General features: G+C 52.5%; 6 protein-coding genes across 7 annotated transcripts; 3 read left to right on the top strand and 3 right to left on the bottom strand.

Moving 5' to 3' along the window:
• Window positions 1-4,296: 4,296 nt before the first annotated feature.
• Window positions 4,297-6,629, top strand: LOC1281647 (uncharacterized). Its single transcript, XM_321593.4, has 2 exons — window positions 4,297-4,800; window positions 4,896-6,629. Exons 1-2 carry the CDS (start codon window positions 4,794-4,796, stop codon window positions 5,612-5,614), a joined length of 726 nt encoding a protein of 241 aa, XP_321593.6. The 5' UTR covers window positions 4,297-4,793; the 3' UTR covers window positions 5,615-6,629.
• LOC1281648 (probable H/ACA ribonucleoprotein complex subunit 1) lies at window positions 5,685-6,529 on the bottom strand. Its single transcript, XM_321594.6, has one exon. It carries the CDS (start codon window positions 6,527-6,529, stop codon window positions 5,855-5,857), a length of 675 nt encoding a protein of 224 aa, XP_321594.6. The 3' UTR covers window positions 5,685-5,854.
• Window positions 6,630-7,519: 890 nt separating the features above from the next.
• On the top strand, window positions 7,520-8,174 carry LOC11175944 (U6 snRNA-associated Sm-like protein LSm3). The gene is made up of 3 exons (XM_003435816.2): window positions 7,520-7,681; window positions 7,762-7,869; window positions 7,938-8,174. The coding sequence occupies exons 1-3, from the start codon at window positions 7,664-7,666 to the stop codon at window positions 8,115-8,117; spliced, it is 306 nt and encodes a 101-aa protein (XP_003435864.1). The 5' UTR covers window positions 7,520-7,663; the 3' UTR covers window positions 8,118-8,174.
• A 2-nt stretch (window positions 8,175-8,176) lies between these two features.
• Window positions 8,177-10,259, bottom strand: LOC11175719 (glyoxylate reductase/hydroxypyruvate reductase). 2 transcript variants are annotated; one of them, XM_003435815.2, is made up of 4 exons: window positions 10,117-10,259; window positions 9,277-9,476; window positions 9,040-9,207; window positions 8,177-8,952 (listed from the first exon to the last, which is right to left on the bottom strand). In XM_003435815.2, the coding sequence occupies exons 2-4, from the start codon at window positions 9,342-9,344 to the stop codon at window positions 8,223-8,225; spliced, it is 966 nt and encodes a 321-aa protein (XP_003435863.1). In that variant the 5' UTR covers window positions 9,345-9,476; window positions 10,117-10,259; the 3' UTR covers window positions 8,177-8,222. The 2 variants fall into 2 exon arrangements, with proteins under 2 accessions (XP_003435863.1, XP_003435862.2); XM_003435814.2 differs by lacking the exon at window positions 10,117-10,259 and having other exon boundaries at window positions 9,277-9,637.
• A 5-nt stretch (window positions 10,260-10,264) lies between these two features.
• On the top strand, window positions 10,265-10,983 carry LOC1281651 (UPF0235 protein C15orf40 homolog). The gene is made up of 2 exons (XM_321597.5): window positions 10,265-10,640; window positions 10,713-10,983. The coding sequence occupies exons 1-2, from the start codon at window positions 10,352-10,354 to the stop codon at window positions 10,913-10,915; spliced, it is 492 nt and encodes a 163-aa protein (XP_321597.5). The 5' UTR covers window positions 10,265-10,351; the 3' UTR covers window positions 10,916-10,983.
• On the bottom strand, window positions 10,968-18,921 carry LOC1281652 (Golgi-specific brefeldin A-resistance guanine nucleotide exchange factor 1). The gene is made up of 7 exons (XM_321598.6): window positions 18,613-18,921; window positions 16,064-18,433; window positions 15,791-15,999; window positions 13,571-15,722; window positions 13,239-13,508; window positions 13,052-13,166; window positions 10,968-12,981 (listed from the first exon to the last, which is right to left on the bottom strand). The coding sequence occupies exons 1-7, from the start codon at window positions 18,712-18,714 to the stop codon at window positions 11,792-11,794; spliced, it is 6,408 nt and encodes a 2,135-aa protein (XP_321598.6). The 5' UTR covers window positions 18,715-18,921; the 3' UTR covers window positions 10,968-11,791.
• Window positions 18,922-19,069: the final 148 nt, after the last annotated feature.

Raw genomic sequence — 19,069 nt, 5'->3', positions numbered from 1 at the left:
CCAGACAAACGACGTGAGCTTTGCGTCAAAACAGGTGATCCCACAGTCAGATGGGGGGGGACAATTTTTCATGGTTTTTCCATCACATCGTACGGTGGCATAGTTGTTTGAACAGTTTCCCCCTTTTTTTTGGCGTACGCAGTACGGCAGCAACAAGCTATGCGTGAAAAGGCAAAAACTAATTTGTTACGCATATTGCATAACTTTTGGCGCTATTCTTCAGCGCGCGCGTACGGGTTCGGTTGAACGAATGCGCCCCTACATTATGCAATCCGCGCATCATCTCCGTTCCCGCAGCCAAAGGGAGAAAGGAATAACAGATTATACTCGCACTCGTTACGGCCCAAATGTATTTGATTACACGCCTAAATCAATTGACATTGTGCTGTGATAAACAAATCAAATTAATCTTATCCATTGAGGGTGTGTCTGCTGCGCGAGGACGCACCGCATTGCACTTGGCATTGGGTATGATAAATATTTACACCTTCTTGAGAAAACAATAATCCCTACTTTTGGGCTAGATACCTTTTCGGAGCAGCAAAGGATTGAGGTGAAATTCGAACCGTGCGCTGCCTTATTTACCGATCTCCTGCACAGCTGTCTTTAATATTGAGACGATGTTTCGGCAATGTTTCGATTCCGAGAAGGCAACTTGTGACCTTCCTTTCGGGCAAGTTCAACAGAAAAAGTTGTGCTGCCCTATCTGCCGCACAGTAACCGGATGCTGCCCAGGTGCGGAACGATTCACAGCCCAGCACGCGTGTGTCGGAAGGGGTTCGGAAGCACCATCATCGTTATCATTCGTCTTCTGTCCGAGTTTCGTACAACATTTCCATCGCAGATTGCGATGTCCATTCTGTTGCCAGGACTTTGCTGGTGTTGGGGATCGGTTCGTTCCGTTTTGTACGTTCGCCGAAGCCCTGTCTAGATTTTCCATTATACAGAGCCGTTCATTCGAGAGCCTTTCAATGGCTGCACGAGTGTATTGAATCGTCAACTTCACGTCACATCGGGCCTGTATGATGGACGGGACCTGATATCCGCCCATCCCTTTTACAGTGGAAGTGCATTGCTCCTGTCTTGCTATCTCTTTTACAGCGAAAAATAACACCCAAACCATTATGCCATAAATCGTAGCGATACGTGCCCCGAGTGAGTTCTTCGTCGCTCGCATTTTCAGCAGGTTCAAGGTAACGGACACCCTTACGTACCTAGTGCCGTGATGCTGTATCAATCAATCACAAGCTGACGGGGTACGTGGGCTTTCGCGTGAAACCATATTTACACAATTGCGTGAACCTGACTATTGGCTACAGTTGCCACCGGCAAGAGTTTCCAATGTTTGGGCAACCCGAAACAAGAGCCACCGAACCTAACAATCAAGGCCACCGACTAGACGTGTGGGGAGAAACCTATACTCTCTCTCTCCCTCTCGCGTCTCTCGCCAGCACGTGACCGTAACTCGTTCCAACAATCCAGCCAAATTCTGCACACACTCACTGTGATTACAAATCTCGAATTTCATGGACACGCTGACACCGAACGAGCGAAAACACTTCCCCTGTCCCCTAGGGAGGACACAAATTCGGAAACGATCGACAGCAAATCGGAAGTGAAAAGGCGTTAGCGTAAATAATGCACCGCTTTCGGTTTAAGTTTGCGAGATCTAAACATTTCTATGCCATTTTCACGGCCTTTCTGTGAAGTCGACGTGGAGGAACGTTGCTGGCTACCTGCCAGCAACAATCCGACTCCAAGGACATCTTCCCCCCCCCCCCCCCCCCGGTGGGGTAGAATCCCAGCCGAGCAACGCAATTCCCGAAAGGAATTCTCAAAGCAAATAGCACAAAAGAATAGCCAAATAAATAACCAACCAGCTACCAGCCAACGCCGCTTCGCTTGATTGTACGTTATCTTACTCGGCCATCCGAACCTGGGTGGCTGGGTTTTGTTCGCCGTTCGAGCTACCTTTCGGCCCCGCAACCCGTCCGCATCGAGCCTACCTCCAAGCGCGCGGCTTACACCCTAAATGGATACATAAAGAATGGCCCCAAGAATGTCCAAAAAGGATCCGGGCACACCATCGCACCATCTCCGTTTTCTCCTTCCCGGACGGTCAATATTTACCGACGACATTTATTCTTTTTTTTTGCTTTGGTTGGCTTTTCCGCTTTTCCTTGGGCTGTTTGTTGCGTAGTTTGACTTTAACACAAATCATACACGGGATAGATGAGCGAGAAGATGAACGGGGGACGGTTGGCGCTGTGGGGAACGCCTTATTTGTGCCTCCATCATAAGGGACAGGATATGCTCGGCCTGCCAGGTCTGTCGTCGTTCGACGTTTTGACCCTCTTCGGCAACGTTGATAGACACCATATCCAACCAGTCTAAACGCAGGCGCTCGCCTTTAAGCGTTACGCATTGATCCGGAAAGTGCGTCCGCCCGGGTTGCCCGTATGCCCCGGAGCGCAAGCGGAAGCTCGTTTAAATATCTCACAGCTGAGTGGATTTGAAGCGAGGGTTGATGTGTCGGAATTGTTTCAACTATTTATTTATCACACTACTGACAGACAGGAAGCGTGACGGAGCGGCTTCAAGGGACTCAATCGTCTACTTGTAAGCCCAAAAGGAAAAAAAACATACACAAATCGTAACATGGTCATATTATCTACTCGTAGCACTGTGCACCATCATACTTGGGATGTTCTACCCAAACTCGTCTTCCCCACCCAAGCCGTAACAGTTCAATTTTGAACGATTTTTTCCCCCATTTGAACGTCAAAACTTTCATAAGTGGCTCATACAACAGTGGAAGGAAAACGGAAAATCATGCAATGTGAGGCTTCTTTTTGCATTCCGATAGTCACCAGATGTCAGATGCAAAAAAGGGCCAAACTATCCCGAAAACCTTTGCCATCTGGAACGGGTTTTGGATGCTTTCCATGCAAGCATTTGGGCTCATCCGTTGCCAAACAACGTTCTCGGATGGCACTGTGGCATTTGACGACAGGAAATGGATTTTATGGTCCTGAGCTAGCGCACCCTTGCCCACGTGCAACCCGTCCAAACAACACTAGAGCGACTTTTTTTATGGGCGATAGTGAACGACGTTTTAAAGTGATGATAGTGAAGATTTTTCTATTTAATTTACTCTCATGCTTTTGTCAAGCAGAACGCAACGTGATAGTAAGGAAGAGATGGAGAGAAAGAAAGAGAGAAAGAGAGAGAGATAAAAGGAGCAAAAAAGGAGCTTTTTAAACTGTATTTGAAAACCGTTTTCAAGTTTAACAAAGCACTCAATTTTCAAAAAACGATTGTTATCTCGTGCCTATTTCCGTTTTCCTTATTCTGACCATCCATCAGACTGGGAGCAGGCTCGCCTGTCACCGGCCGTTAAAGGCGCGCTCCTCTTCCATTCAGACAAGAACATCAGCTGACAAAACGATTCGTACAACGTTCACCGTCGACCAAAAAGTTTTAAATTTATTCAACACACTTTCCCGGCCGGTGATCGCTTCAATTCCCAAAATATCGCGGCGACGAAGGCAGTTGCTGTGTGTGCCGTGTCAAATACTCGCAGAAATCGGTGAACCCGGTGCGCCGTTCGGTGGGAGAAGAAAACGCAAATAAAAACACCGATTTAAATTATCGATTGGGTGGTGGGTGATGTTATCGGTGAAGCATAAATAATTGTTGCGTAGAAGATCAACGCAATAGGGGATAGACCCACGCGGTGTGGGTGCGATAAACTGACTTCAAATCCCACGTGATTTTGAGAGTGATTTAAAAATGCCATTCGAGGGATGAATTGAATTGCTTTCCCTTGCTTTCCCATTCTCAAAATCACTACTTACAAGGCACACTTGCTTATGTGGCTTTACTTATTGACACTACAGGCAGTTGCGTTATGGCGCTTCATTCTATTCAATTCAAATGTTCTCGCGTGCTGCGTGGTTGTTGAAATGCAGATGGGAGATGGAGATGCCTTGCAATTTCCCCAGGTGGTGGTGAATTTCTCCTCTACGCTGTAGGGGAAAAGTGGTGAATTTGTTTGGAAAGAGTTTGCATTCACAGTATTTCGTCCGTTGCAACTAGCGTAAAGTCAATCAATCACTATCGGGAAACTAGTCAATTAGTTCGGTTGATTCAAAGCCAATATTTGCCATTTAACAACAAACCGTCCTCGACGACCAGCAGTTTGTTTTTAACGGGACAAATAATGCACACGGTGCGTAGATTAAAATTTAGAAATAACAAATTTGCACGAATATTACACGCTCTTCCCAGCACTTTGATTGCTGGTTTTGTTATGTCTGACTCGATTGCTTCTTATCAGCGTGTAATCGTTGACGTCTTGTGTGTGGCGAATTGGGATTCTAACAAAACCACATTTAAGCTTATTACACGCACATTTTCAGCCGCTTATAATCCGTGACTATTATCATGTTTCTGATGGAATAAAAACACACTCCAAACGGAAGCGATTTAAAATACGCAACTGCCGTGCCACGCGCGCTCAATGCGTTACACACTGTACGCCGCCTAGCATGCGGATGGTTTTGTTTACGCGCCTTTCGTTCGTTTGTGTACGCGGTGGGCGCATCATCGTCAACCCGTAACCGTAACTGACTATCGTTATCAGCTGTACGGATCAATGCATTGCCCATTGCCGACCGAGCGCGTTCGACCAGCCGTAAGTCTAGCCAGCATCCAACCAGCTAGCCACACACCACACACATCAAGCGTGTGTTTTCTAGCGAAAGGAACGTTCTTTTTTTATTCAATCAACAATGAGTCGTAAGTACCTGTCATGCAGCCATCAGTAACATCTGTACCCCGAAAACACTCACCTTTCAACCCGCGTTTCGTGCCCTTTCCGGTTTCGGTTCCAGTTTTCCTGAACGGACGCACCTACAGCTGTTTGGTGTGTCCAAAGTCCAGCCCCTCCTGCACGGTGCAGCACCACCCTTTGCAGCGGTTGATCTCGTACGACGAGCTGCTCGCCAAGTATGCCCGTAAGGTGAACAGAGATCAGTACGATCCGATCGGTATCTACACCTGTCCCTACTGCGCTCTGGACCGGCTGACCGTGGATGCACTGTACGAGCATTCGCGCGATTCCCATCCTCCGGCGAGGGTCGAGAATGTCGCGGATCAGCTCCCTGCCGTGCACTGTCCCGTTTGTGTGTGCTTTCGGTTGGAAAAGTCGCCCGCCATGCTGGGACCACCGTACACCACCGGCAGCCTATCGGAGCACATGCTCAGTAGGCATTGCTTTGCCAGCACGCATCAGTATCGGGACGAGCTGAAGCTTCACAGTGACTTCTGTTGCGACGGGGAGTATGAGCTGATCCGATTTATGGCCACGTTTTTACCGCCCGCCATCATCAGCTCGGACGTTGTAGCGCGATATGGGAACGATGACGATCGTCTCCTCAGCACAGCAAAACAAATGCCGCCGACGGTGCTGTGTCCCAACTGTCTGGAGCATATCGATGCAGCATCAGGCAAAAGCTTAGCGCTGTGTGCACATCAGTTCCACAGCCCTTGTATCGACCGGTGGCTGGAGGAGAAGAAGTGCTGCCCTGTCTGTAGGTGTGATTGTTCCTGATCAGACGGACGGATGGTCCCCGAAATGGAGTAAAGATAAGAATCAATACAATCAATCTTGCCGTCGCATCTTTCAGGATACTTCTTCACAATCCGGAAGAAACACATATATTTCCACGGCCTTAAACGTTAAGCACTTATACACAAATTTCTTACGAAGACAGTGGTACCATGCGGGATGATGATACACTTAGGGTTTGGGGGGACTCTACGCAGTAAGCAGATGAAGCGCTCGTACCGATTACCACCGATTGCCTCCACCTCCACCGCCGCCTCCACGATTGCCACGGAATCCACCTCCACCGCCACGGCCACCACCGAAGCCCCCGCCGCCGCCGCCGCCTCGGCCACGGAAACCACCACCGCCACCGCCACGGCCCCCACCAAAACCACCACCGCCACGGCCACCACCGAAGCCGCCGCCACCACCTCTACCACCACGGCCTCCGCGACCACCGGGCTTACCGACCCTGCCAGCCGGTCGGCGGGTCTGATTGCCAGGCAGGAAGCGTGCCAGCGGCAGCAGTTTCGCCGAATCGATAAACAGCTTCTGCTTCTGCTGGAATCCGTCCGGCTTCATGTTGTCGTTCAGCTTGATCGACACGTAAAAGTCCTTCAGATTGCCAAAGATTTCGTCCACCTTGCCGATCTGCTTCTCGCCCTCCATGTAGATGGGCGCATTGAAGAAGGGTACATTTTCCACCTCCACCTTGGCGACGAGATCCTCCTGGCAGGGGTAGTCGTAGTACCCGAGGGGAATGATATTCTTCGGACCGTCGTCCCGCTGGCCAAAGCTGCCACGGTTGTTGAACCCGCCACGGCCTCCTCCGCCACCTCCTCGGCCGCCACGACCACCCCAACTGCCGCCACCGCCTCGTCCACCGCCACCACCACCACCACGGCCACGGAAGCTCATAGTGAACAAACTGTAACGACGGACAGGTAAACAAGCGAATCAATAAAGTGAGGTTAGGCGCAGTGAAGCGATTGCTTTCGAGCTTGTTCTTATACGAAAACTGGCTTCGCTTTGAATGTTGGGATGTGCTATTGCTACCTTCAGGCCAGTGCTACTGAAAATAACTTTATGCACTTACAATTTGGCCAAAAAGTCAACATATTACGTGAAATCTAAGGACACCCCAAGCGCTGACAACAACACACCAATGAGTCGATTGAAACCGGCTTTGGGAAAACTTCCATAATTTCAACGAAACAACGAAGCCTGCCCACATTCAATACTTACCAATTACCAAACACACGATCCTTCTTGAGTCAATTGTATTCAATTTTGTTGGAAATTCTGCTGCTCTGTAAATTACGATGCTCGCACTTTCATGGCACGTTGTCCTTTTCTAAACAACCAACCACATGTTTACATCGACGCCGAATGTCAAACGCACATGTGCCAACTGTCACGATTAGGCCAACACCCCCGTACAACATGGCGAGGGTTTTTGACGTTCGAATATCGCTGCATCGCTCATTTCTTCTTCTTTTTGGATTGATTTCCCTCCGTAGCAGGATAGTCAGTCCTACGTATGGCGGCACGGTCCATTCGGGGCTTTAACCCATGTCGGGCATGTTGTTAAGTCGTATGAGTTGACGACTGTACCACGACACTGGGTCGTAACCATATGTTGCCAGCGACATTCATAGATCACCTCAGCGATATGTTTTCGAGCAACAATGTTGCGCGCAACAACATTAGACCGCTGCCTAAATTGTCATCAACACATCGAAAGGCACAAAGGTGGATAAATTGTTTGAAGTCAAGTGGGAGAACAGGGTACAAAAACTTACTTTGAAACTAGCACTGTGGGCAAGTAAAGAAAGGGTAGAGATAATGAGCGAGATGCAGCGATATTCGAACGTCAAAAACCCTCGCCATGTTGTACGGGTGTATGGGGGATTTGTTTACGCTTCAAACTTCATTGCCAATCGTCGAATCGGCGTCTCAGTCAGAAAAGAAGACAAATTTGCAGAGGCAAATAGCGGCATTTCATTGCATTATCGTACAGTTTTGCTTCTCCAACTCTATTCCAGCATAAAAATGGCCGAAGAGGAACAGGTTTGAATGAAACACTTTCATTCCTCGTAAAATTCAGGTCGTTTAATTGTTGGATTTTCGTTATCTTCCCCCCTTGCTAGATGCCCATCATCCCTGTGAAGGAACCACTGGATCTTATTCGCCTCAGCTTGGATGAGAAAATCTACGTTAAAATGCGCTACGAACGTGAACTGCGGGGTCGACTGCACGTAAGCTACTTACAATCGGTTCGTTTTTAGCAAATCATAAAGCGTTAACCACTCCCTTTCCGGTGCAGGCTTTCGATCAACATCTCAACATGGTGCTGGGCGATGCCGAAGAAACTGTCACCACGGTGGAAATCGACGAGGAAACGTACGAAGAAGTGTACAAAACTACGAAACGCACCATTCCGATGCTGTTTGTGCGCGGCGATGGCGTCATCCTGGTGTCGCCACCGATGCGCGTGGGCAGCTAGACGCTTTGTAACCCCCCTCCCTGTGGTTAAGAACGTAATAACAGACCCGAAACCGAAGCTTGATGCGTGAAAATCGGTATTTTATTTCCCTGCTTCCCTAGCTCCCTAAACTTCCGACAGCATTCGGATGCCCTTCAGTCCGGCCAGTATGTTGCAGGCGGTGATGCGAGACATTTCTATGCGTGTCTCGATGTCCGCACTGCCAATGTGGGGCAGCACCACCACGTTCGGTAGCGTGAGCAGCGGGCTGTCGAGCGGAAGCGGCTCCGGTGTGGTCACATCCAACCCGGCGGCCTGTATTTTGCCCGCCCGCAACGCGTGAATCAAATCGTGCTGCTCGACCACTCCGCCCCGGCTGGTGTTGATCAGTATGGCCGACGGTTTCATGCGCGAAAACACGGCATCGTTGAACAGGTTGGCCGTTTCCACGTTGTACGAGCAGGCGATGATGAGGAAGTCGCTCGTTTCGATCAGCTCATCGAACGGAACCTGCGTAACGTTCAGATCCTCGGCCGTGAGAAACTTGTCCGTCCGGCTGGTGAACTGGATGCGCGACGGTTTGAACGGTGCCAGCCGCTTGGCCACCTCCTGGCCGATGCGACCGAACCCGAAGATGCCGACGACGGAGTTTTTCACACTCGTACCGCACATCCACATCGGCGACCAAGACTTCCAGCCGCCCGTGTGCACTTGCTTGTTGGCCTCGAACATGCGGCGCGCCGTTGCCAGCAGTAGTGCCACCGTCAGTTCGGCCGTTGCATCCGTCAGCACGTCAGGTGTGTAGCCGACCCGGATGCCCCGCTGCTTGCACTCCTTCACATCGATGTGATCGTACCTGTGAACGGCGGAGGGGCAATCCAAAAGGCATGCATTGACATTGTCAGTTGGAATCTTACACCAACACAGCACAGCAGCCACCTACCCGACGGAGATGGTTGAGATGACTTTAAGATTGGGCCCTGCCTGGTCGAGCAGCTCCTTGTCGATGCGATCGTTCAGCGAGCAGTAGATCGCATCCTTCCCTGCAACATTCTTAAGAAATTCGTCCCTCGGCACCGGATAGCCTTCATCCCACAGTGAAATATCACATCTGCGGTGAGATTGATGCTCAGGTAAAGGAAGGGAGCCAACGGAAAGGAAACAATTTCAAGTCACTTACTCTTCCCTTAGCAGGTCCAGCCCAATTCTGGCGTAATCGTTCCGCGTTACGTACACTTTCGGTTTCATCTCAAAGCAGCAGTACCTTCGATGGGGTTCTAAAGTGACTGGTCCAGCGGTGAAGGCGAGCAGCTGTCGTAAATCGTTCGAGCTTAATCTTATCGTACCTCTCAAGCTGACACTCGAAAGAGCTGCGGAAAGCTGACGAAACACAGGATTCATTTCACGGCACCGTACGTTCAAACACACTCCCGGGGGAAGGAACCTAGCTGGCCACACTGGACGGATTGTCTCGATGCGATCGTATCGTGATCGTCAATCGATGTTTGTTTGTCTATATGACTCTCTCTCTCGCTTCAGGCAGTGCCTTATGTAAGGTTTGTGTACACTTGCCCCACACCACGCTACTGCGCCTACGGTTGCAAAACGGCCCTTTCAGGAAAAGGGTCGAACCCCGTTGAACAGTTTGCGAAATGACACACGGAAAACAAATCGTCTAGGTGGCTTCTATTAGCTGCATCGCGACTGATAATTGTAGCTACACTTTATCTCACAATGGTTCCTAAATCCTAGTCAAACACCGTAAAACTCCTGCCACAATTAAATGGAAATGGCACTTTGAGCGTGTGGTTCTGATGGTCCTCGCTCAAGCCAATCGATGGTGCGCACTTTCTGTAACTCCTTGATAATGTCTTGAATGACGAATGAGGTCAGCCCGCAACAAAGCAACCCCCAATCAATGTCATGGTGATGCCAGGCCAACCATTTCCCCCGCCCCGAACATATATGGGCACTTTCACTTTGATAAGGTGTATTTATGGCGTTTTGTAAACATACTTACATCGATCTACGCTTTTGAGTTCCAAAACTACCCTGTCGTACCTGCCGGCTAGCTTGCAAGGCAGAAGAATTTATGGAAATTGATTAATATATTTAACATCAACAAAACAGTGAAAGTTTCCAGCCCCTTTTCACCGGCCCAATCGGAACCGCTAAGCATCTCCTCACTTCTAAGAAACGTCAAAATCAGCTGTTTGTAAACAAAATACGTGTACGTGTACCATCTGCCCGCGTGAATGCTCCAGTACCAGCGCCTGAAAGCAATCTTCGGTAATCCGTCGAATTACGCACGCCAGTGGACGGAACCAGCGGCCAGTGTTAGCAGTATGTCCAAGAAGCCGGGCAAAGGTGGTGGTACCGGCAAAAATTCAAAAGCAAGTAAAGATGAGGTCAAACCGCCTCCAGCCGGTCCTGTGCTGGTAGACGGAAAGACGGGCAACTTGATCGTTAAGATACTGGCCAAACCGGGCGCCAAGACGAGCGGTATCACGGATGTGAGTGAGGAAGGCATCGGTTGTCAGATAGGTAGGTCATGCTGTGTAATGCTTGTTGACCGTGGCCCTCGTTGAAGTTGAATATCCTTTCCACCGTTTTCAGCCGCTCCTCCGATCGATGGTGAAGCAAACACGGAACTGATCAAATATCTGTCGAAACTGCTCGACCTACGGAAAAGCGATATCAGTCTCGATCGAGGATCCAAATCTCGCCAGAAGACGATAGTGCTCGATAAGGCCGGTTGTCGGCACAGCCCGGAACAGTTGTTGGTGATTTTTCGCAACGAAGCATCCGCCGGTGTGTAACTGCTAAGGTTCAGGGTAGCTTTTGAACGTCAATAAATAAAGAGACACATGCTTTTTTACTATAATAATTGTAATATATTTATTTCTTAAAGTTTGATCTCATTTTGCTATTGAACCATCTTGTTACAAACTGCTTAGGGACGTGTGCACGTGCGCGCGTAACCTCGTTAGAAATGGTGGAATAGGTTGTGTAGTTAGGATTAAAAAAACATATACCAGAGCTTGGCTAAATAAGGCTCCTGCATTCTACGCACCCTCTGCTCCCCTATTGCGAATAATATGGTGCTTTTCTCTCCGTTCTCCGCTATAACATTACAATAAAAGAAGGAGAATTTGGAACGAACAGTAAAGTAGCAAAAAACCTAGAACAAACAAACAGTGGAATTAAAATTGAACAACAATCATACAGCTTAGCCTTTACAACACTCCTCCTTCCTTCCCTCTCTAGAATGGGCCGCGCAGGCTGGTTAGCGTTATAAACGATACGACTTTAAATGCTAGTGTTTAACAGACAGAGAACGAGGCTGGGGGGGGGGGGGGGGTGAATGTTTCAAAATCTACACCGAATAAATACCTTGTGTTGAGACGTAGTGAAGCTTTCTGCTCGAAGGAAGGTGTAGCAAAGCGCTTACTTAAAACGTTGTGGAAAGCAACCGCTAGCGCTTACCCTAGTACCGGAGAGCCCGTATGTATGTCTCACTCAATTGCCAGACGCCTTCCAGATTATCAATACAGCTCTCCACGAGTGGAGTAAAAGGTAAATGTTTGCTAAAAGTTGCCACTTGTCGTGCCTAACCGGGCAACCTGGGTCGGGTAGGAATGTTCGATAGAAAGAATAGAACACCGGTACACGGTAGTACAACCCGTCTGGCGTGTTTACGGTTCCCCGAAAAGCATCTCCGAGCCGGGCGGTATGTGGCCACTGGCCGGGAAGCTAAAGTATTGCGCCGACTGAAACACGTTCGCCAGCTGGGCAGACGGCGTCGCTGTCACTGTCGTCGAGCCCGTCAGCATCGGGCCAGCCGTTTTCGCGTCCTCAAGCGTCCTTGACAACGAGTCCGGTTGGGCGGTTGACGATTGCGGTGGTGGTGGTTCTGGGGCAGTAACGCTACTACTAGGGGCGCTACCCGGCGCTCCGTTGTCAATTTGCAGTGTCAGATTGTAGGGATCATTAATGTAGTCCGAGTAGATGTCGGATGCTTCCGCTGGAGCCGGGTTCGGTTGTACGAAGATCGGCGCAAAGCTTTGCGCAATCCCGATCGGTACGTGCTGTAGCGAAGGGTACTGCGAACCGGCCAGAAGATGGCTCATCGGAACGTTGCCTGTCTCAACATCGGTGACGAGTGGGGCGCGTTCGCTTCCTGTTTCACTCTGTCCCTGTTCTTCCCGTCGCTCCATTGGCAACTGTTGCGGTGGTGCTGGTGGTGGTGGACAAGATGTGCCTACGATTCCGGGAAGTTCAATTATGTTCGATGCAGCTGGCGCAACTGATGGAGGCGCGGACACCGCTGGCGGCGGCTGCGTTACAGCATCTCGTGCAGGGGACGAAAGGAGTAGATTGGCAGGCTCCACTAGCCCCGTGATCGATGATTCTGCTGCTCCAGTCGGTGATGGTAGCGTTGAGACACGTGGCAACACCATCGGAAGTGCATTAAAATCACTCGTAGCGGTACTGCTCATTAGCAGATTGTTTGAAGGTGCTACCCGATGCACTGGAGTACGATGAACCTCAACTGCCGGTACGGAGTGACTCACAGGAAGGACCGGCATTGGTTGTGGCTGTTGCAGCTGCGGAATATAAGAGTTTGGAGGAGAGGCCGAAAGCACAGACCCCGTCGCTGCGGTCGATACGGGGATCGGATGTAGCACGACGCGCGGGTTAATACTTTCTCCAACGGCGGAGCTGTTGTTTATATGACCGCCTTCCAGGATATGCTGCTGCTCTCCTGCAAGTGACGGTGGAGCCGTTGGAGCCGTCGTATGAGAGGGTGGTACAGTAGGGCTTGCCGCTCCGGTACTCGCATTTCCTCCTGTTCCACCACTAATACTAACCGACGATCGGACGGCTAATCAAACGAGAGGACAAAAAAGCAACAGTCAATAAACAAAGCTTCTTGCGAACAAAATGATCTTTACCTTCGTGTTTGAACAGCTCATCCTTGAGGTTGGGCAGAAATCCGGATATGCGTTGCCAGGTAACGTCCCACAGCATAGAATGGGTAACACCGTCGGTATTGTGAAACACGCATACCTAAAACGCAACAGTAACAATCAACGTTAAGTTCAAGTAGTCTGGCAGTAAGGCGCGTCAGTCCGTGCGTACCGAATGCATAACAAGGAGCATGTTTTTCAAGCTCTCCAGCACTGCCTCGTACAACATATCGGAGCCAGCCGTCATGAACCGCTCGAAATAGTCCAGTATCTCGAGCCACAGCTCCTGGAAGTTGGGCAAAGCGATCAACGGTGTCAGGTGGTGCAGAAACACCTTCGACATGATGGTGGCCGTCCTGATGCGGGATTCTTCTAGCAGCGACACCTCCACCGGACTGGTTGCCTTTTCCTGCAGCAGCTCTTGGAGCAGTGGGAACAGCACCTGAAGCCAGGAAAAGGGGTAACTAAAAGACCACACAAAGAGGGGCTGCTTTTCTATCCTACCTGCTTGAAACATCCGGCCCACTCCAGCCCAGTCAGCGTCTGAAGGTCCTGGACGAGCAGTGCGCGCTGCAGGCACGTGATCGCACTGGTGCGCACCTGGCGCCGCTGGTCGGTGGCGAGTCGTGCGATGCCCTGCAGCAGCGGACACCAGCCCTGCGACCAGAGCGAAGAGCACTGTGGCACGGCACCACCTTCCTCGGCCCACCAGCGGAAGATTTGTGCCGTGCGCGTGTGCAGCGTGTGCATCAGATCGAGCAGCTGAATCGATATCGACTGGTAACGCTCGGGCAGCTCCTCCGACTCACTGTCACTGCTGTCCATGGCCAGCGAGGAAGACGACGAAGAGGACAACCCGGAGCCCTGGTGGGAGGCTCCATCCCGCAGCTTCCGCTGACGATCCTTGCCCGATCCGGGCTTCTTTTTGGCTGCCTGATAGTCACGCTGCTGCTGGTGATGTTGACGCGTCTGGCCCATCGAAGCCTCGACAAAGGTGCGGATGCAGCGCACACAGCTCTCAAAGTTGTACGGCGTGATGTGCGCTACGTTGCGCACGATGAACGCTAAACTTTCCCAACACTTGACCAGCGCGAACGGCGAGTGCTCGAGCAGCTTGCAGTGGTACTGGATCGAGTGTCGAACGGGCGTCCCCGGCGAGTGCCCGCCGGACCCGCCGGACACTAGATCGATCGCGTCCTTGTTCACCATTATCCACGCATCGCCCGCGGACGGGCTGCTGGGAAGCGGTGCCGGCGGTGGAGTTGGTGCCGCCGTCTTCACCAGCGGCATCGTGGCCGTCGAGCTGAGCTCCGAGTCGGAAATGTAGCCCCGGTCCGGCAGGCCAGAGTCTTCCTCGCTGCTCAAGGCCCCGTCCGACTTGGCACCGCTCACTGCTGCCACCTGCTCGACCGCGTGGCACTCCGGCGGCACGGCACCGGCCCCGACGCACTCCAGCACCGTGAACACGATCACCCAGTCCGCCTCGGTGTGGATGTTTTGGGCGCTCGTTTTCAGCAGCTCGTACATGCCGATCGAGATCGGTTTCGAGATGGCCAGTATAACGGCCGGCCGCAGAGCCAGCAGCATCCGCAAGCTCTGCAGGATGGTGGAGCAGATTTCCTCGTTGCGCATCAGGTAGATGGCCAGCTTGAGCAGTGCCACCGTCGTACGCTGCAGCAGGTAGGTGTACTCGTGCGCCGAGGCGCCCACCAGCAGCGTGTACAGCTTGTCCTGCACCCGGCCCCAAACTGGCAGCAAGCGATCGCGATTCTGTATCAGCACCTTCACCAGCAGCTCGAGCAGAAACACGACCGTACACTCGCCGTACGCCGGGGCGGTCGATTTGTGCGCCTCCGGCGGTACGATCATCGCCAGCAGGCACCCGATCAGCTCTTCGAGCGATTCCAGCTGCAGAAACTTGGACTCGTTCACGATCTGCTCGATCTGGCAGTCGCGGACACACTTGCGTGACAGCTTGATCACCTCCTGCTCCTCGTACGATGGCTGCCGCTGCCCGTCGTTCGCCAGGTACGAGTACAGCGAGCTGAACAGACCCGCCTCCGTCTTCGGCAGTGGGTTGGGCTCGCGCAGCAGCGTCACCTTGCCGCTTGCCTCGCAGAAGTCTTCCGCCTCCATCAGCGCCTTCGGCAGCAGCTTCAGCTTGAACAGCTGCAGCAGCACATCCATCGTGTGCCGCCAGCCCTCGCGCATACAATCGCCATGCTCGTGGATCAGCCCGAACACGGTGCGCATCGCCAGCTGCGCCTTCACGTTCTGGCCAAACATTACGCTCGCCGTAATTTCGTGCGCATCGTTCGGCGGCGGTGTCAGCAGCGTCGTGAACTTGCACAGCGTCAGCACGAGCGCATCGAAATCGCCGTGCAGCTGAAAGTGGGCCGCAATGGCGGCCGACTTCATGAATCCTCCTATCGCTTTCTGGTAGAGCGATGCGTTGTCGAGCGATTTGTCGAACACAAAGCTAAGGGCGGCCAGCGTCGAGCCCTGGATGACGCGATACAGCTCGCGATCATGCTGGGGCCCAAACACGTGATGGAAAATGCCGTCCTTCGTGGCACCGCGGCGCAGCAGCACCTTCCACAGATAGTTCTCACGCACCTGGCCCGTCTGTTCCGCGGGCATTACGATTTCTTCGTTTCTGTTTTAAGGAAAAATTCAATCGTTATTGGAGTTCACTGAAGTTCCCTTTACACCCTTCCAATTTACCTTATTGCGTGATAAATCTTTGTTAGCATTTCCTGATCAAAGTCCGAGTTTCCGTTCAATCCGCGCAGATTGCGCAGAAAATCCTCCACCGTCATCGGCACGTTCAGCCGCTTCGCATTGTGATTGTGCTGGTCCATGTTGAGCATGATCACTGCGTACGCCAGCCGGAAAGCAGCATCCGTATTGGCGAACGGTTCGTTGTTGCATTCCTGAAAGACAAAAGCGTACATATAGCATCAAATCCTTTGAACCCTTCTTCCTTCCCCCACTTACATGCCAGTGGTCGGCAAAATGTTCCATCACGAGCGATATCAACGGCGCTTCGCCGGGCAGACGGAACGTTTCCAGATACAACCGCAGCGCCTGGTCGATAGTCAGGCCGGCAAAATCGAACGACTTCACGTACACCTCCAGAATGCGGCTTTCCACGTTCTTCTTCTTGCTAATGTACTCGCCAATCATCTTCTTGTCGAGGCCCGAGTTTTCGCGCAGAAACTGTGCCACCTCCTGCGGGTCGAGCACCGGATTCAGCAGCCCGTTCTCCTGCAGAAACTGTATGCCCTTTTCTGGCCGCTGGTTAAACAGATCCGTTCCCTGCGTTAGCAAGCGCTTCTTGCGCTTTATTGCCGCCAGCTCTTCGTGCGTTAGCTTCTGTGACACGGCTTCGGAGAGCGAGGCACCCTCGGCAGCGGTGCTGGGATTTTCCCCCCCGGATGCATCGGTACCGATCCCGGCCGCTACCCGGCTAATGCGATCGCTTTGACTAGAGTGTAGAAATTTGCTAATATTCTCCACCAGCACGGCCGGTTCGGTATTGCCGGCCCCTTCTTCCGGGTCGCCTTCCTCCAGCTCGAGCGCTACCTGGCCACCGGCTTCACGGGCTGCTTGTGGCGCGCCGGCGTCCAGCACGATCTTTGCCGTTGCGTAGGAATTGTTCCGCGAATGGCGCATGTACTTTGGCTTCTGGCCGTTCTTCGCCTGCGCGCAGTTGCGTTCGATCGATTCGACGATCGTCAGCAGCGCGTCCATCGACAGGGTGTGGATGCTGTAGATGGCTTGCGTGGCGGAAAGCGTGTTTTTCGACAGCAGCTTCGTCAGGTCCTCGAACAGGTTCGAACAGTACAGGTCGCAGTCGTAGTTGATGTACAGCTCGGCCGCAAAGCCCGGAATGCGCCACAGCTGCAGCAGATTGTCCATCGCCAGTTCGCGCGCCTCGTACAGTATCCGGGGGCTGTCGTTCATGATCATGTCCGCCACGCGGGTGAGGTAGTGCTCGAGCTGGAACTTGAGCTGCGATCGGAGCGACTCGAACAGCAGAAAGGACAGCTGCAACCCGGCCGCAAAGATCGAAATGCGCTCCGTCGCGAGCAGCGCGAACAGATTGCGGCACAGGTCGTCCTTCACGATCGCGATCAGCGAATCGTACCGACCGATGCTGTCGGCGCCCACCTCGAACGTCACGGTCAGCAGCGTCAGGCCCATGTGGATCATGACGTCACCGTTCTGCTTGTCCATGGGATTGCACAGCGAAATCAGAAACCGAAACAGCTCCCGTATGCAGGGCAATCCGTACGGGAGGTGTGTAACGGTGGCGGCCCCATTCGCCACCTGCGGAACGTCCTCTTCCGCCTGCTGGGACGTGAATCGCACGCCAACGGAGTTCACAAACGAAGGGTCGGTGGCGGTGGTACCCTCCTCTGTGCCCTGCGCTGTAACGGTTTCCAGCTCGGTCTCTGCGTTGGAAATGCCATCTTCCGCCGATGTAACCGACTGCCGTTCGGCCGATTCCGATGGAAGAGGAGCTTTAGGCGTTTGCGATATCGTTCCCTGCAGATCGACGATAACACCCGCTGGTGTGGCCGGTGTAGTGGACAGTGGCATCGGCTTGAGACGGTTCGGTGCCGTTAGCATTACTGGCGTGACCGGTTCCTCTCCCGAGCCGGCCACGTTCGTGGGGTCTTCCGTCACGATTTTCGGAACTACCGGAGCAGCCGCGTTCGTGCTCGGCACGGCAGTGGCGGCGGCTGGTTTCTGCTCCTCCTTCATGCTGGTTTTGCTGTACTTTCTTCGCTTGCCCGACTGATCCATCGAGCTGGAGCGCATCTTCAGCGTCTTGAGCGTGTTGTAGCTTCCACCCTCGACGAACTGGGGCAGCCGCATGAACAGCAGCAGCACGATGTCTTTCAGCGCATTCTCTGCCGTGCGACGCACCAGCTCGTTGAGGCGCGGCTCAAAGCACAGCCGAAAGCAACTCAGGATGATGTCGCACATGCTTTCGTCCGACAGGGCGCTGCCTTCCGGGCTGAGCACCAGCGTACGGAGCACCTGTATGATCTTCATCAGCACCACCCCGTCGGACGTTTGGTCCGTGCCGACGAACCGTGCGTGCGTCACCGCATCGGCAATGTTTTCCACCGTGGCCGCCAGGGTCGAGTGTGTTGGATCGATCAGCCCGTACGACAGGAACTTGTTCACGGCCGACAGGGCGAGGCTGGTGACGGGGCCGGTCGTTTCCTCCGACCGGATCACGTCCAGAAACGGCGAAAGAAACACGTTCGGTTCCACCAGCCGAAGATCCTCCACCTGCAGCAGCACCTCTTTCAGCTCCTGGAAACTCTTCAACAGCACATCCTTATCGTCGTCCTGCAATGAAACGACGGTCGAGAAAGGGTGTAATTACGGTAAAACAACGCTCCCGTCCGTTCGTGGTCAGCATTCCACTGCGCCACGGGTGCACAGGACCGTTCCAGATGGTGACTGGCAGGAGCCCTCCCCCCCCCCCCCCCCCCCCCTCCCCTTTGCAAGTCTGCCCCTGCGCCTACCTGATACGTGTTGAAGCTCCACCTGGACCCGCGGCGCATTGCCGTCGTCAGGGTGGACATTTCACCCCGCACGACGAATATTCCATTCCCGGGCGGTGACATCTTCCCCTGGATGCCAGCAAGGTGGCCAACGCGAAACGCGAAACAGTTACCAGCGAGCGAAATTTGCTTGGATAGAACGAATCGGTGTCACTTTTTTCTTATTTCCACCATAACTTCCAACTCACAGTAGTGACGTTTACTATTTTTTCTCTCCCGCCTGTTGCCCTCCCATCCGCAACACACCCTTTTCCCTTTCTGTCTTTCTTTTCCACAACAAAGCACAGCAATGTCACCAGCAGACGACTGGTTGACAAGCCGGCCGCGAATTATTGAGCAATGATTAAAAATTTTGCTATTTTTATGGATCATGGTAATTTAAAAAAAAGTGAATTCTTTCGCAGCTGCCTCAAGTTAG

Source organism: Anopheles gambiae, chromosome 2 (genome assembly GCF_943734735.2).
Source record: "Anopheles gambiae chromosome 2, idAnoGambNW_F1_1, whole genome shotgun sequence".
NCBI classification, from domain to species: Eukaryota; Metazoa; Arthropoda; class Insecta; order Diptera; family Culicidae; genus Anopheles; species Anopheles gambiae.
The sequence above is the reverse complement of the archived record's forward strand: the minus strand, read 5'-3'. Positions and strand labels throughout refer to the sequence as shown.